This window comes from Chamaea fasciata, unplaced genomic scaffold, assembly GCF_029207755.1.
Source record: "Chamaea fasciata isolate MVZ Bird 193981 ecotype frontalis unplaced genomic scaffold, bChaFas1.0.hap1 SCAF_28, whole genome shotgun sequence".
NCBI classification, from domain to species: Eukaryota; Metazoa; Chordata; class Aves; order Passeriformes; family Sylviidae; genus Chamaea; species Chamaea fasciata.
In genome coordinates this window covers 201,523-217,890 of record NW_027094113.1, presented here as the reverse complement: position 1 = coordinate 217,890, position 16,368 = coordinate 201,523, and the positions used below count along the sequence as shown (strand labels likewise).

Genomic DNA, 16,368 nt, shown 5'->3' with positions numbered 1-16,368 from the left:
TCTCCATGGCGTGTCCGTGGCGCCAGTAGTAGGGAGCAAATAGCTGGACACAGTTTGCTGGCCCGGGCCTCAACAGTGCTGAGGGGAGGCTCCCGTCCCTGAACCTCACCAGGCCAGGACAGGCAGACGCACAGTAATGGCTCAGGTTCAACTCGGGGTCTGGCAGAGCCCTCAGGTCCTTCTCCGGAGAGTTGATCTTCAGCAGGTTGCCCCCCTCATGTGTCCTGGTTAATGAGGCTATTCCTCCTCACATGCAGGACATTGCATTTCTTTTTGTTGAATTTCATGTTGCTCCTGTCAGCCCATCTTTCCATACTGTTGAAAGATTAAGTTAAATTTAAAGATTCAAGGGAGCCTTGAGACTTGTCTCAGTGGTATTTGGTGAAAACACAGTAGGCAATGGGCACGCGTCAAAAGACACAAAATTCTATTTAAAAGCATTTTTACAATGGGCGTGATTGAATGTGTGGAACCTGCATCCTTGGAGGTATTCAAAATCCAATCAGACAAAGTACTGAGCAGCCCAGGCAAGTTGCTTCTGCTCTACGTAGAGGGGTTTGACTGGGGATCTTCAGAGACCCCTCAGCCAAGCTGGTGGTAACCATACAGGAGTCTGCATGGCTTGGAGGGCAGGAGGAGTAGACTAGATTGCAGATGCATCCCAAGTGGACTGTTAGGCCTTAATGGCCCTGAGCAGCCTCCCTTGGAACCTACACCTCAGACCTGCGCATCACTTGCTGTTGTCTTATGATCTGACTTCTGAGTCTGTGCTGTTGCCTTTCTTGGGTGCTGTGGGACTGGGGATGCCCTTTCTCCAGCAGCCCTGTTATTCAGCTTGATTCCTGTCCCTTAGGGAACAGAAGACAAGAAAAAGGAATATCAAAGGGAGAACAAACAGCTTTCACTTTATGCAGATGCCATGCCATTAATGCAACATTTTAGCAAGTAATATAAACCCATTATTGTTTAAGCCTCTGAGACCTCTTCCACATAACCATTTTTGGGAGTGGATTTTCCAGGTGGAAGTATGTGACTATATGCTGTCTGGTGCAGATGAAGCAAACCTCATGTACCTTTGTCAGTTTATGGACAAATGCCAAAGATGGCATCAAAGAAGAAGCCTTAGGGAAAGGCCTTGTCAAAATCTGAGATTTGTATTTGACCCATGAGGTAGGCACATAGAGATAAGAAAGTATAATACATCACGTGAAAAGTAGTGTCTCTGACTTTGGAAGGTCACAGTCCTGAGGAAAAATAATAGAAAAAAAATCATGGAAAAGTACTGTGGAAAAAAAATTCCCTTTATTTTTCAAATATGGAAACTATCTGTATTAACACTGAAAATAACAGCATGAAGAAAAAGCCCTCAGGAATTAACAGAGTCAAATTGCATGAATGCCATGAACACATTGTACAGTACTGATTTCCAGTTTTTCTTTGGGCAGAACAGAAGGACATACAATTTCAGGTCAGTTTTCATGGGCAGCTCTGATTCCTGGAATAATGTGTATGTATCACACACATAAAGGGACATGTGGCCTAACTGAAAATCCATATTCTTCTTGGATTTTCTCTCTTCAAATTAGTATTGAAGAGTTATGTCCTTATCCAAGAGCTACTTGTGTATTTACACATTGAGATAGCTCTCTGTTTCATCCCATGTGTAATAATTAGGAAAAGATCTGTTTGCAAATAGAAGAAACTTTAAAAGTTTCTGGAAGTAGAAGCAGCAGGACTGCATTAAAGACTGTATAAGCTCACAAATATCTGGTAATTTTAAAAGATGGTGCGTAAAATTGTAAAATACCATTCAATTATCCAGTTTTGAAGGCTGAGTTAGTACAAGATCAGCACTGGATTTGGAAGGAGTACAAATACTTTAGTATTCTTGACTGATCTCTGAAAGCTTGGACTTCCCAAAACAGATGCAGTGTGGATGTGGGTCTTTGGGTTGTGTACAGACAAGGACACAGTAGAGAATTTCCTCTGTACATTGAGAAGTTTCATTTCATCTCCAGCAGGTACAAGTCAAAATTGGCATGCATTGAGCTCCTTTCTGGGAAATCTGGCTTTGAAAGACTCATTTCTGGAATGAAGTAGAACAGCCTCAGTTTTTTGTTTAAAGTATGGAGTTAAATGAGTAAATCAAGATAGGCACCAAAATGAAATATGCAGCTTTATACATAGTGAGACTGTAATATTGGCTTTCCTTCTTGGATTAGTAACAAAAAAATTTGACTCTGTATACGTATGCTTGCACACATGCACCCCTTTCATATATATGTGTGTGTATATATATAAGTATATGCAAATTTTTGACAATACTTTGATGTTCAGGTACTGTAAACAGATAATCCCAATCATAATCTGGTTAACAACGTGGGTAAACACCGGAGCTAAAAGCTATAAAGTGAATTCTGAAATTCCCAAAGGAAGACATGTTTGCATTGTTGGAAAATGAGGCCTCTACTTGTTTGTGCTCTGTTAGTCTTGTGTGGAAAGCAGGAAATCACAAATGGCAAGGCTTGGTGCATACTGCTTTGTGGGAACATCTGTGAACATGTGGATGCAATGTGGTATGGAGAGTCCCTTTTGTGATATGTGTACATGTCTGCTAACAGGAACTGAAAACAGGTTAGACTCCTGCTGAGTTTTATTGAAGTATCGTTTGGATCCTTTCAGACAGCTTTTAGAAATGACTGGGGTGGGAAGACCCTTTGCGATGTCTCTAAGCCAGAAAGCACGTGCATATATTATAAAGCCAGAAGGGACCCTTATGACCAATCTAGTATGACTGTCTGTGTAACCCAAGCCATAGGACTTCTCAGAATTAATTCCCTTTTGAGCTGGAATCCAATCCAACAATCTTCTGATTCATCCTTCAGTGTGCCCTTTTTATACAGGAAGTGTCTTCAGAATTAGAATTCAATGTTTTCTTGAAAAGTTGGACAAATAGTCTGAAAAAAAAAAGAAAACCAAGGAGCAGTTCAATATGGACAAACTGAAATTACTATACTTCAATAGTAATAATCAGCTGCACAAACACAGGCTGGGAAATTGCTTGATAGGCAGCAGTCCTGCTTAAAATGATTTGGGAATTATGTATTACCACTAGACTAGGGTCAATGCTATCATGCTGTTTTTAAAAAATAAAGCACTTCATTGGGTTTTATAAGCAGGTCTGTTCTTTATGAAGGTTTAGACTCATCAGCTGAGCAGTGTTATTGATAAGCTAGTGCTGTCTTAGCTCACTATAGATATAAGCTGATGCAGTGTATCTGAAAACTCTTTGATTAGGATCAAGTCCTCATATAGAGCCATCTCATCAAAGTATGAGTCTTACCTTGCTAAGAGTTAGGATAAGATGAAGACTTGAGTTCACTTGTTTGTATGCATCAGGGACAGTTATCCTGATCAGCTGATGCATAGCCTGCTAATAACCATGGTAACATGAGTCCAAGGTCTAAATCATAATGTACAGGAAATATTCTTTCCTCAGTGCTCAGTAATAATAAATCTTTAGTTGGATTGTTGTGCCAGATTTTAGTCATTCCACTTCCAGGAAGATGTGGAACAGCAAGGAGAAAGTCCGAAGGAGAGGAACATGAATGATTATTTACCTGTGATATATACAGGATCTGTTTAGTCTAGAAAGGAGAAGAGCAGACATTATAATAGTATTCAAACAAGATTTAAAAAGTGCTACAAAGAGAAGGATAATAATTTGTTATCTAGCTCACTTGCCTCCTGCTAGAGTAGATCTCTTGTCAAAATAAGCAACATGCCTTTCACAGTCAGCAAACAACTTGCTGCCTTACAGTCTGGAGCTAGCCACTGCTAAACAGAACTACCATACAATGCGAGTTAACCCTGTTCCATTACCAGTCTTACATGAAAGAGATGCATTTGTGCATTTATCTCAGGTTCTCAATAATTGTCCAGCCCATAAAAATAGAATACTCTGCCTACAGGATGTGGAATGTGGCAGCACCAATGTAGAACTGTGCAGTGTCTGAACAACTAAAAAGAACCTCAGTTCTGGCTTTGAACATCTCAAGAAATATGTTTGAGGAAGCTTTGTTAGTGCTGGGGAGGTCAGCATGGGCAGGTATGCAGTTATGATTGGCAAAGTGGACTCCAGCAATACTTCTGAGGTCTTCCTTCCATGACATGCACCTCTGAGTGTATGGCTATGGCTAGGGATGAAAAACATCAGTGTGTAAAGCCAGTGTAGAGGGATGTAAGTGATGTGGTGGGTTGGGAATAATGAGCAGACCTTAAGTGAAAGCTGCCCAGTTGAGTTAGTTCCTCAGTGGGTCAGAAGGCTGCTCATTGCTATTTCTGCTCTTAGCCATTGTCAAATGCAGGACAGCTACACTGCAGCAGCCCCAACACTGTGGATCCTTAAGATCTTCCTGGCTGAGTTCTAGACATTCATTTTCTGGATGGTCATGGACCTGGATGTTATGGAACAAGTCCTAGTGGTCTTGTTCACTGGTGTGAGAGATACCAGCTGTATTCCTGGCCATGCCAAGGAAGGGGGAGAGAGTGTGGATGAAGCAGGTCCCTACTTCTATCTTTAGACTCTGAGATTTTATGGATGTAAATTTGGGCATATGTCCAAGTGTGTTAAACAGAAGCTGAATTCCATTTGGTAGGAATCAAAAAATATTTCCTGAATTTTTAGGTCTAGGATCTGGGAAACTTGTGCAAGTGCTAAGTGATTTGGGTTTGCCTACAAAAGATAAGGAGCTGTAGAAAGACAGAGGTGTTTGAAAGCACATTCTGGAGCAATGTGACTGAGGGGAAGTCACTTCTGAAAATAGGCAGAGATGAAAACAGGAATCCTGTGATGAGGAGCGAAACTGTTTTCTGAGCAAATCTGGCATGGAAATCATTCCTGGCATGGATGTACCACTCAGCTGCTCAGCTGGGCAAATTGTACTTAAACTTTGTGTCTCCCCTCCTGGTTTCAGTAGGATGAGAAGAGCTTGCTAAAGAGAAATGAAGTTAACTGGGTTTTGGCAGAGCTTGGTAGAGGGGAGAGCTGTTTCAAGACTGAGTGATGGATATAATACATTTTTTAACTGTTTGCTTCGTTCACAGTCCTTTAGGATCTTCCACTAATGAAAAGCCGATTGACCCCTATTGGTGCTACCAGCCAGCTGTCCCTGCAGTATGATTCCGCATTCCTGCAGGAGGTGGGTGACTGTAGTATCTGCAACCAAACAGGTTGCCAGTGGAGCTCTCAGGGAACATCAAGTGCAAATCTATGCAAACACCAGGGCTGTGAGCAAAGAGGTCAATGCTAAAAGCTTGTTTGGGTATAGGTACTAACCAAGTGAATACTTTGCAGCTGCATCTTGCAGGACAGAATTACAGCAACATTTTGGTGCCAGTCCACAGATGGACTCACCTGGCTACTTAGTTCAGAAATAAAGGAGCTCCTAGTCCAGCTCCTTCACTGGGGTCTTCCTTACAAAGGTCTAACTATTGGGTCTCATAAGAGTGACTGTATCAGGCTTTTTTTGCAGTTTAATTTTCTCCTCTTTAATACCAGTCAGAGAGAAATAAGGGAGCAACAGGATTAGGAAAGACTGCATGTGGCAGAAGTGATAGAAAAGTGAGTGTCTTGCACAGTGGATCTTTCTCTGTCCTCCACTCTGGACTTCTGTTTCAAGTTTTCACTTTTTACAGCATTAATCTGCACTCTGCTGCCCGATTTCACAGTGCCGTCTCCCTCCTGGAGTGCCTGGGGGTGTCATTCTGTTGGCAAACCAGATGGAAGAGCTGTTCTTTCTCCTCTATCCCAGAATTACCAAGTTCGCAGTCTTGCGCGTCCAGCTCATGCCGGGAGAGATGATCCACAATGCCAGCCCCCAGAGAATCCCCCAGGACGTTGGTAGTTGTTCTAAGGCGGTCCCTGAAAAATCAGAGAGAAAAACGAAATACAGTTTTGTAGTAGCAGCTAAGGGGATGAAGGTTACTTCAAGAAACATCTTCAGTGAAACTTTTTCTACTTTCTAAGTCATTCTAATAATGGATACTTCAACACTGACAGGAAAATGACTCCCAGAGAGCCTTTCTTGATTGACATGCTTGAGCTCAAGCTTCATATTAATTCCTGTTTTACTGGATTCCCAATTTCTTACTGAAAAGTTTTGGACTTGATACAAAGAGGAAGGTTGCTCTGTTTCTACACGGAGACTGTCCTTTCCAAAGGCCTTGATGCAGACTCAGATGGCCTCACCACATCTGTTTCACTTCAGTTGCATTTTGTTTTACAAAAAGTGCTGAAATTTTGGTGCAAACCTATGATAGCACTGCTGTGGACACAGATTTCCTCAGCATGGACAGCATGCACTAAGACGAGGCACCAGATTCTTTTTGCAAAACAGCACATCTAAAAGACCCTTTGCAATGAAATATTCTCCACAATCACAACAGTATGTCAGAGCTGCTGAAGCTGTCACCAGTCTAGTGCCCCATCAGATCCTTCAAGGGTAACGGTGGCACCTGATTAAAATAATCTACTCTGAGTAAGCACAAGAGGTAACCTGGCTTATTAGGAGGCAGGGCTCTTCCCAGCCGAGTTTGTTCTTATGCACAATCCACAAGAGAAGTGAAGGTGTTCTGCAAAACTGTTTCCAACTGGTCAGCCATGGCTGGGAGCAGATTTTGGCTGGTTTGGCTACAAACCATCAATACAAGATACAGAAGAACAGAGGAAACACTGACAATGTATCCATCTGTCAGGATTTTGGTGTTTGAGAAGACAGGGTGGTGGGACAGTGCACAAATGCATTCTTCAATCTGGTTCCTACAAGCACTTCTATAAAATCACTTGTCCCAAGTGATTTTATTTAAAAGGGGAAGAAAGCTGAAATGTAGCAGTGTGGCTGACTAGCTGCGTCCATGTAAACACTCTTCAACTTTGTACAGTCCAGTCTAATCCTTCTTTCAGTAACTCAGAGCTATCATTCTGTAGTGTGGGTTTGCTTATTATTGGCACAACCTTTCCCTGTGACTCTGCAGATAATTTCTGGGTGCATTTTAAATAAAGCAAAATGGAGAACATTGTGTTTGGTCACCAGGCTGATCAGCAAGTGACCTCTGATGCCTTGAGTCCCTGAAGCACATGGCGAAGACTCCAGCATGGGCAGAGAGGACTACTGTGCAAAGGTCTCAGGGATACAGGTGTGTTTTAAGCTTAATGGTACAGGTTAGTGAGCCTGCTTTTAGCAGAGACATCGCGAGTACAGATGAGGTCTGTAAGCACTGGCAGGAATGCACAGCAGTGCATGCTTGCTGAGCAAGGAACTTACAGAAACCAGTCCACAGCGATGATCAGTGTAATGTCTTCAGTAGGCAGCCCCACTGATGTCAACACTATAACCATTGTCACCAGTCCTGCCTGTGGAATCCCTGCGGCTCCAATGCTGGCTGCTGTGGCAGTGATGCTGGAGGGAACAGGAAAGCAGAGCTATCAGGAAAGGGAAGAAAATAGGTGGTCGCATTTGCAGAAATGTCAGGAAGTAGCTCAAACTCATCATCAACTCATCATTGTCTTGGCAGCCTTTCTGCCCTCGTCACCAAGACCATGTGTGGTGACACATGGGACATCAATACAATGCCAGTCTGCCCCTGCCAGACACCCCCTCATAACAGACTGCACACCACAGCTTTTCCTAAGACCTGGACATGCAAGAAGGGCTCAAGTGGAGCCTCAAAGACATGGTGTCCACATGTGCTTTGACAACTGGAGCTGTAGTACAACCCTTCTTTCCCATACTTTTTTTCTTTATTGTCTCTTCTGAGCAAAAGAGGAACTTGATCACAACTCAAATAAGCCAACAAAATTGAAACCCTTTCTGTAGTCCCAAAACTCTTTCAAAAGTCACCTTATTGTGATGATTTGCCCAAAGTCAAGTTCATAGTTGTTGACTTGTGCAATGAAGATGGCTGCAAGGGCCTCATACAGAGCAGTGCCGTCCATGTTAATTGTGGCTCCCACAGGCAGCACAAACCTCGTGATGCGCCTGTCCACGCCATTGTTTTCTTCCAGGCACCTGAAGGTTATGGGCAGAGTTGCTGAGCTGAAAGGAATATACAAAACCACATGAATTGCATGTATGCTGACTTTGGAAGAAGGACTAAGCCTTTGCCTGGTTTATGACCTTACCCACCTGCTTTTTCACCCTGCCATGTGAGCCAGAAGCTGCTATGAGAAAGAACAGTCTAAGCAAGGCTTCCTCAGGTATGATGCAGGCTGCAGGTGCACATTCGGACATGGCTTTTCTCAGAGGGTTGTGACAGGGGCTGTGTAACCCTGAGACTGATGATGCTGGATGAGGATTCAAGGTACATAGGGCAGAGCCTCAAGACAGAATTCCTTTTTCTGCTATTAAAAAAACTTGAGTCCTTTCTCATCGCTTTCAGTCCGTAAGACAAGAATGACACATGTTTGAGAATATATCTTGCAGAGAAAGCAAAGAACTGTTTCTGAGAAAGAACACGAGCGGGAAAAATGCTATGTGTTTTGGTATGAGAATGTATGTGGAAGAGTCTGCTACGTATTTGCCAGGACACGAATAAAACAAGAAGCATAGCACTTAGTGAAACAAAAGTTACCTACCATCCCTTGCTTTGGCTGTGTGACATGGCAGTGTGAATCAATGAACATACTGGTGTTGATGCCTTTGCCCAGGTCTCTGGGAAGTTAATGACAGCTGCATACAGTCTGTGTGCCTGGGAGAGACGGACATGAAAACGTGTGCAAGTACATGTGTGAGAGATAAATGCATGTTGGAATAATGCTGTGATTCAGCAGGATATTTGTCCTGAGCTCAGCATTTCAGTGGTGAGCAAAGTCACCTTTATGTTTGGTCAGGAGGAATGTGGGCTATTCAGTGATGGTCAGACCTGGTCATGTGAGTAGGGCTCCTGAGCAGGGCAGTGGGAACCTTTCCACTCCCAAACGACTTTGACTGGTCCACTGCAAAAAGCTGCTAGTTCTAGAAATTGTGAGACCACAGTGCTGCATTGAGAGCAATGGAGTGCTGAGATGTAGTATCTACATCAACCCAAACCCCACTCCTACATAGCCATCATACCTGGAGGAGGTGCCCAGGGCTGTGATGAGAGCTTGCAGGAGCCCTGCAATGAACACCCAGGGGTTTCGGTGAGTGACAATGAAGTAGAGCAGGGGCAAGATGCAAAGGGCATGAATGAGGAGTCCAACGATGACAGTGAGCGTGTACATCCCCAGCTGGCCTCCCATCACTGCTAGGTCATCCATCTCCAGGATTTTGCCCGCAATTAAAAACATGATCCCCACTGGAGCATACCTGTGATACAAACACAAGGCCGATGGTCAGGACTGGCTCCCACACTTTCACAGCAGCTTTAACACATGCTGTCTGGTTAAATAACGAACAAGCCAGCATAACAAAAGTCCTCACTGAGCCTAATCAATGTATTATACTGCTGGTTTCTTTTCTAGAAACCTGGAGACAGCTGGGACTTGTTCATCCCATGGTCAAATATCAGTTCTTCATGCGTGCCTGGGGACCCCAGCACTCTGTTTTGCCCACACCATGGGCAGTGCCTCCTCCTCCTTTAGGATTTTCTACATTTCTACAACACTCTTTGTTGAACTGATGACGAAGGTTATGTAGAGAAACCTTCAGAGTCCCTTTCCTAACAGAGACAGTATTTTTTTTCCTTGAAAGGCATAGGAAAGTACAGAAGAAACTGGGAATAAGGGAGTAAAAGCAAAAGTGTCCTATAGGCTCTGGGATATCAGCCTTGCTGTCTTCAGATGCTCACATTTAGGGAATATGAACATCTAAGGATTCCAGATCTGGTGTAACAAGGACTGCGCACACCAACAGCTGAAAAAGCAGCCATGACTCATATAAAAGCCCATTTTGAGGTACCCTGCTACCTTTTCTATTCCTCGTGTCTTTTTCCCCTCCTCCATAACAATGCAGCTGACAAGCAGCAGTGAGGCTTCACAGAAAAGAATACATAAGTCAGATATGAGAGAATCATGGGCACTAGTACAATAATCGGGCCAAAGAAAATTCCAGCTCCATGGCCACACCTCTCAGGCCTGGGCCTCTGCAGCTCAAGAGCTCACATGCAACTCATGCACAAGGCTTAGAAATCCACATGCTAAACTCCAGCTTAGCCTGGGAGATTTGGAAAAGTTTCAGGAAAGGATTTAATAGATATTTCATTTCCTCTGACCTTCCTGTTAGAACACATCCTTGGCTGCATCCAGTGACCAGATCTCCCCAAGAAAAACAAACTCCTGGGAGATGGTCTGCAGGCTGTGGCTACAGGAAGGCATGCACAGGCAGTGTCCCAAGTGTAACCAAGGTTCTATACATAAACACCCTGCCTTCCTTCATCTAAAGGGCAATTTAAGGAGGGGTGTTGAAGGTCTCTGGAGTAGTGTGCAGGTCTACTTGTTCCACTGTGCTCATGCTCTCGCTTCTGTGCTCTCAGGCAAGTCTTACCTGTTCTTAAGAAAGCAAAGCCCCAGGTTCTGCTTCAAACATGGAGTAAAAGATCACAGGGGCATGGGGCTTCCCAACATCTGCCATGAGCTCAGGGATATTCTTCCCCTTTGTGCCTTTTTCTGTAAATCCTGCCCTGCTGTGCTCAGGATTTTGCTCTGAGATACAAGACTGTGACTTATAAGACCAAGGAAAGGAAGCTGGAGTGATCTAAAATGGGAGAGGGTGTCAGGCTGACAGATTTCTTCCCTGTCAGACACTTGCATGTATCCTGCCAGACCCGCATCTGTCCTCTTTTGCAGTTTCTGGCAAAACTTTGAGCCCTAACCGAGTAAAAAGCTTAAAATAACAATATTTGGTAAAATGCTGCCTTCTAGAGTAGACTTGTCTCAACAACGCCTTGTTTGTCTGGACCATGTGTCATAGGCAGCCTTACACAGAAAGCAATGAGCAGCTGAGCTCCAGAGGAGTCATGATCTGGGAGACCTCAAACTGAAAGTCAGTAACTTTGAGAGAATCCTCTCAACTGAGCTCAGCTCTCAGAGCTATTGCATTACTGCATACAGCTGCCACACTGAAAGCAGGAAAGAGGCAAAGGGTTCCTGTGATTCATAGCTAAGTCAGACTCCTGGAACACAGCTGGAAGGAAAGCTTTTGGTGAAAAGCCTCACACCCTACTCCTGTTGGTAAGGCTAAGAGATCTTCCACTCCAGCTCTCTGGTCTTCCAAGGATGTTTCCAGAAGCCTCAAGAAAAGCAAGTCCTGGTGTACCTGATATTTCTACGGCAAAAACAAAAAGAACAGGAAATGAAATGTGAACAAATATCCCATCCAGACTTTTCCCTTCAGCTTGATGGAGCCGAAGTAGAGCTGTGCCCATCTGCTTTTCCTGTCTTGTGCATGACATCCTTAAAGCTACCCCACTTCTCATCATGTCAATGGAAACTGCACCTGCAGACCTCCTGCTCCAACCGGCCGTGCTCCTCACCAGATGATAATGGCCACCAGCCTCATGATGGCTTCGTTGAGGCAGTTAAAGAACTCCCGCAGGGCCCGTCCCTTCTGCTTCATGCTGCCGATCATCAAACCGAAGCACATGGAGAACACTACCAGCCCCAGCGCATTCACCCCATTGGCTGAGCCTGGGATGGGAATGACTTCTTCAAAGGTCAGCACCTCGGAGATGGTTCCCAGACCATGAGTGACATTCTCCATGATGCTGGTGAAATTCTCAGGCACAGGGATCTGAGTGGTTGTCACACCTGCTGTGACATTGCTGGTGTGCAGGATGGTTCTGGTGAAGACCCTGGTGCTGTACTGAGTCTTGTACTGAAAAGACACAGATTATCAAATGTACTCACAGGCCCTATGATCAGATGATCAGGACACATGCTAGGCTCTTATATCCCTTCTTAAAGTAAGGAGAGTATTGCGGGTTGCTGTTGACCTGTGTGGGAAACTTGCTTTGCCTGTTCTCAAGGTCCCCAGTGTAGTGCTTTCACCAGAAAGTTCAGAAAGTTCATAGAGGAGAAGGTCAAAAGAGACCATTAGAGCTGAGATATTCTGGCTTCTCTGATAACCCTTTGTGCTGCTTCTAAGGGCACTAGCACTGTAGAAAACAGATTCTTGAAGGATCTGTTCCATATCATTGCCAGTCCAAGCCTGCTATCTGTGATCATGCAAACCCTTCCTGCCTCTGTGGGACAGGATGGAGGTTGAAGCCCCCATGTACAGACAGTTCGAAAAGCTTGCATGGGGGATGCTATAATACAGACTAACATCTGCAGTGCCTCCTGCAGCAATCAGACTTGGGGAATAAAGTGCTATTTCATCCCTCAGAGAAGTAGATAGGACCATGGTCCAGGGCACAAGGTGCAAAGATGAGATTTCATACCTGTTTGAAGCAGGCTTCTACCAGGTTGGGCGGGAACATATTCCTGCAGTAGATAAAACAAAGAAAGAGTTATTGTCCTGTTAAACTAGGAAAATAACATGGGCTTCCTGGCCAACTTCTTTGTCCTGGAGCAGTGTCTGAGGTCACAACTTTCACAATGTCCACTTAAGTGCTTTCAGTCTCACTGACAGAAGGGAATATGCTGATCTGGACCCAGCACCTCTTGCAACGTGTCAGACTTCCACTGCATGTTTTCAGATTCCAGAAGGCTATTCAGGTATGTGGAAAGAGATGACACACATACTGCCCTGGGATATAGGTACATTGTAAAACTATAATCCAACCCAACCAAACCTTGAAACAATACCATACTACAATGTTTAATACACTGTCTTGCTCTCCGCCTCACCTCTCCAACTGTCATGTGAGCTCTCTGTTATCCTGTACCTCAAAGACATGGCTTTATACTACTTGAGATGGTACAGCTTTGCAGTTCACTGAGTAAGGTCATAGCAAGGGAAGAAAAGGCAATGTCTTGGGAACCACTTCTTTGATTTCCTTTGGTCATTGAAGATGAATATTTGGAGTAGCCTTTGCCAGGTGAGTTTCTGAAAGGGGGGTAGCCATTGATGGTTTTCATTACTTGTTTTGTTGAGCACACCATGACCTCTTATATTAATATCTCTGGAGAAGGGCTGGACTCCAGGCCAAGCACTCAGTCTCAGAGTGGCAAAGCCAGTTAGCTAGACTAAACTAGAAGTAGTAGGCTTGCCAAGGCTCAGCCATTAACCTCCTTCTCTAAGACTGTATGCCTAAAGCTGTGATACTTCAAAAGGACACTCCATGGAGGAATGTAATCTCACTGATATGGTCTCAACATGAGACCATCTTGTTTACCTACCTTACCAAGTCCATGAAGGCATCTGTGGTCTGCACCTGCTCAATTCTGCCTTCTCGGTGAAGTTTGTCCTTAGATCCTTTTCCTGGGTGTATGATGATCACCATGAAGATGCCAATGAAGACAGCTATGATTGTGGTCACCATGTAGTAGATGATAGCCCGCATCCCCATCTTCCCTGAGACTCTGCTATCCAGTGAGGCCATTCCTGGAGTGTCACAAAGAGAGACAAGGTGAGGAAGCCCATCATCTTAGAAAGGGAAAGCTTGAGGAAGATTCAAAGGGTGCAAGGCTCATGCATGAGTTGGACAGTCAGCTACGGTCTCTAGGAAGCACAGCCTACAAGGAACACAATTTGGAGTTTTGGGGTAATGTTGATATGGAAGAATGTGGCTTGTGGTCATGAAGAAGCATCGCACTGGTGGGATCTTAGTCTGCATTTGGGAATGCAGCAATTTTCTTTTAAAGCTCTCAGAAGGGAAATAATCCCCTCCTAATACATTAGCCGTTCAGTCCCTAATGGTGCGATGTTTCAATAGGTAAACACCTGGCAAGTCCTTTCTGGTCTCTGAAAGCTTGGCTGCCTGTCATGTCTTCCTTGAGGATCTGCATGAAACAACCCTCCAGCTGGTGATCAACTTCAACCCTTTTGGACTGATGCAAATTAACCTTCTCTAGGCTGGAGGAAACCTGAAGCTGACTTAGGCAGCAAACTTGGAGACATTTGAGGTTATGGAGGATTAAATCCTTGTTAGTCATCAAGTGCTGGGCATTGGAACCACTGCACTGTGTTCTCCCCAGTCTTCTGAGAAAGCACAAGGTCTTCTGCCTCTCTGCACCACTACTGAGCCAGCAGGGATCTCAGTGTGGATCATGTTCACTATGGCTGTAGATTCAGGCTTGTCACTACTACCCGAGCTAATCCAAGCACCTCCAGCTGGGTCACGAAGAGATACCCAAACAACAGCTTTGCTGACCATTGTCTTGACTGAAAGCAGCAGAAAGCACTGCTCACCTGTAATCAAGCTAGAGACAATGAGAGGAAGAACCAGCATCTGGAGCATACGCATCAGCAGTTCACCAGGGAAGGAGAAGTACTTGATCTGGCGATAGGTCAGCTGGTAGGGCCGGAGGGAGAAGGCCAGGATAATCCCTGTGGATCAGCAAAGGATGAGAATGGAAGTGGGACAGTGTGATCCAGTGGTCTGTCCCTCAGTCCTACAATGTGGCTTTTCTCTTTCTCATCTACTCTCAGTTCCTCCAGTTCCCAAAGGAACGAATGCTCATTTTCTAAAAGGCTATGATCCAGTTTTTATGGTATGCTCTCTCTCCCTCTGACATATTTATGTGTAGAGGAGCCTTGTGCGAAACCACAGGTCTCCTTGTTCCCTGTCTGTCGCTCTTCTGGAGTCTGTTCCCAGGAAGCTCAAAAAAACAAAATGCTGTGATGAGAGATATGATCTCCCAGACTAAAATAAGTGTGACTACACATTTCAGATTCTTTGTCTACCCACCTCTTAAAGCTGAGTTCAGCCAGGTAGAGACATATAGCCTGGATCAAAAACTAGGGACAACATGCTATCTGCTAAGCAGATTTGGTGTGCATGGTATAACGGCCATTTGCAGCAGTTCTGGTCCTGTCAGGCTAAAGCTGTGGGATGAATCTGAAAAGCCCTTGTGCCTACAGCTGCACTCACAAGATGCCTCTGAAGAAACCTGGATGATTTGTACAAGGATTGGTTGAGTTGGACCATCAAACTCTTTCTATCATAGACTGTTTCTATACTGCAGTCAGAAAGGATCAACAAGGACTCCCTCCCACATACACATTCTCTGTTGGGTCTCCTGACCTTGCACACAAAAGTACGCATGTGGACAGCACTTTGAGCTGTCAGCTCATCAGCTTCACCTCCTCAGTCAATTCGCTATGATAAAATACAATCTATGTAAAATAAACATTTTCCCATATTTATAAATGGTGCCTGGTGTTGCCACCAGCTCCATACCTAGTAGGACCGCAGCAATGGTGAAGAGGACAAAGGCATTTCTCCTGAAGAAGCTTTTAGCACTCCCAGCAGTGATGCTGTGCATCCGCTTCTTGGCCCGCGCCGCCCTCTTCTGCACAGCGTGCCGGAACCGCTGCACCCGGCTGTCGGGATGGAGCCGCTTGGCTGCATCCTCATTGAGGAACAGGCTGTTGACGTGGCTCTGCTCACTCATGGTCAGCACAGCTCCTTAGTCCTCCAGGCACAGCTCTGCCTACACTGAGCAGGGAGAAGTCATGCAGGAAAGCATAAGCTGTGGCACATCTTACCTTCATCTTTAGGTCATTTCCTTGAGACCTGCTTACAAAGGTTTATTTAAAGTTGATTAATGAAATCCTTTGACCATCTGCAACGAGCAGACCTTGGTAAAGGATATCTAAAGGCTGCCAGGGTCTTGTCACTACTGCTTTGATGCTTCTAGAGGAGCTCTGGACTCTATAGCAGCCAGCCTCCACTGAGGAGTGGTTTATGTTGCCCTGGGCAGCCAGAAAGGGCTCCACAGCTACCCAGGCTTGTTCGTAGGAGTTTGGTCACTTTGGAATTTAATTTATTTTTATCACCTGGCAACAAACCCCTTTCCCATACACAAACTCTTCCAAACAAAACCAAGCAGCAAACAATATTTTTGATGTACCACCAAGATGGAGAGGTCCCTACCACAACAACTTTCCTCATGACAGGGAGTGGTGCTGGCTGTTTCCATAGAAAGGAACATTATTTCCTTGCCTTCCATGGAGCCTGAGGATAATACTTTATTTACTGACTTTTCTTTGAAACACAACAGAACTTTTAAGTAGTATCTCTTGTCAAACTCCACTAATGGGATTAACCTGGTGTTCTGTCTTCATAAATACTAAGACTGAAATCAAACCTACTCCAAACAGATAAATAAAGAACCAGTTCTGGTCCATTACCAATTGGCTGCAAGGCCTGGACAGTCTACTGTACTTTATCTGTTTCGTTTTTACTGTTATTTCCATATTCCTCAGAACAAAAGAACAAGGAGGC

General features: G+C 44.5%; 1 protein-coding gene across 1 annotated transcript; it reads right to left on the bottom strand.

Annotated features, from left to right (window-relative positions):
* Positions 1-1,283: 1,283 nt before the first annotated feature.
* On the bottom strand, positions 1,284-15,535 carry SLC1A6 (solute carrier family 1 member 6). Its single transcript, XM_066205470.1, has 10 exons — positions 15,322-15,535; positions 14,331-14,468; positions 13,319-13,523; positions 12,418-12,460; positions 11,512-11,852; positions 9,114-9,347; positions 7,902-8,096; positions 7,326-7,460; positions 5,820-5,923; positions 1,284-2,957 (listed from the first exon to the last, which is right to left on the bottom strand). The coding sequence occupies exons 1-10, from the start codon at positions 15,533-15,535 to the stop codon at positions 2,926-2,928; spliced, it is 1,641 nt and encodes a 546-aa protein (XP_066061567.1). The 3' UTR covers positions 1,284-2,925.
* Between the last annotated feature and the right edge of the window lie 833 nt (positions 15,536-16,368).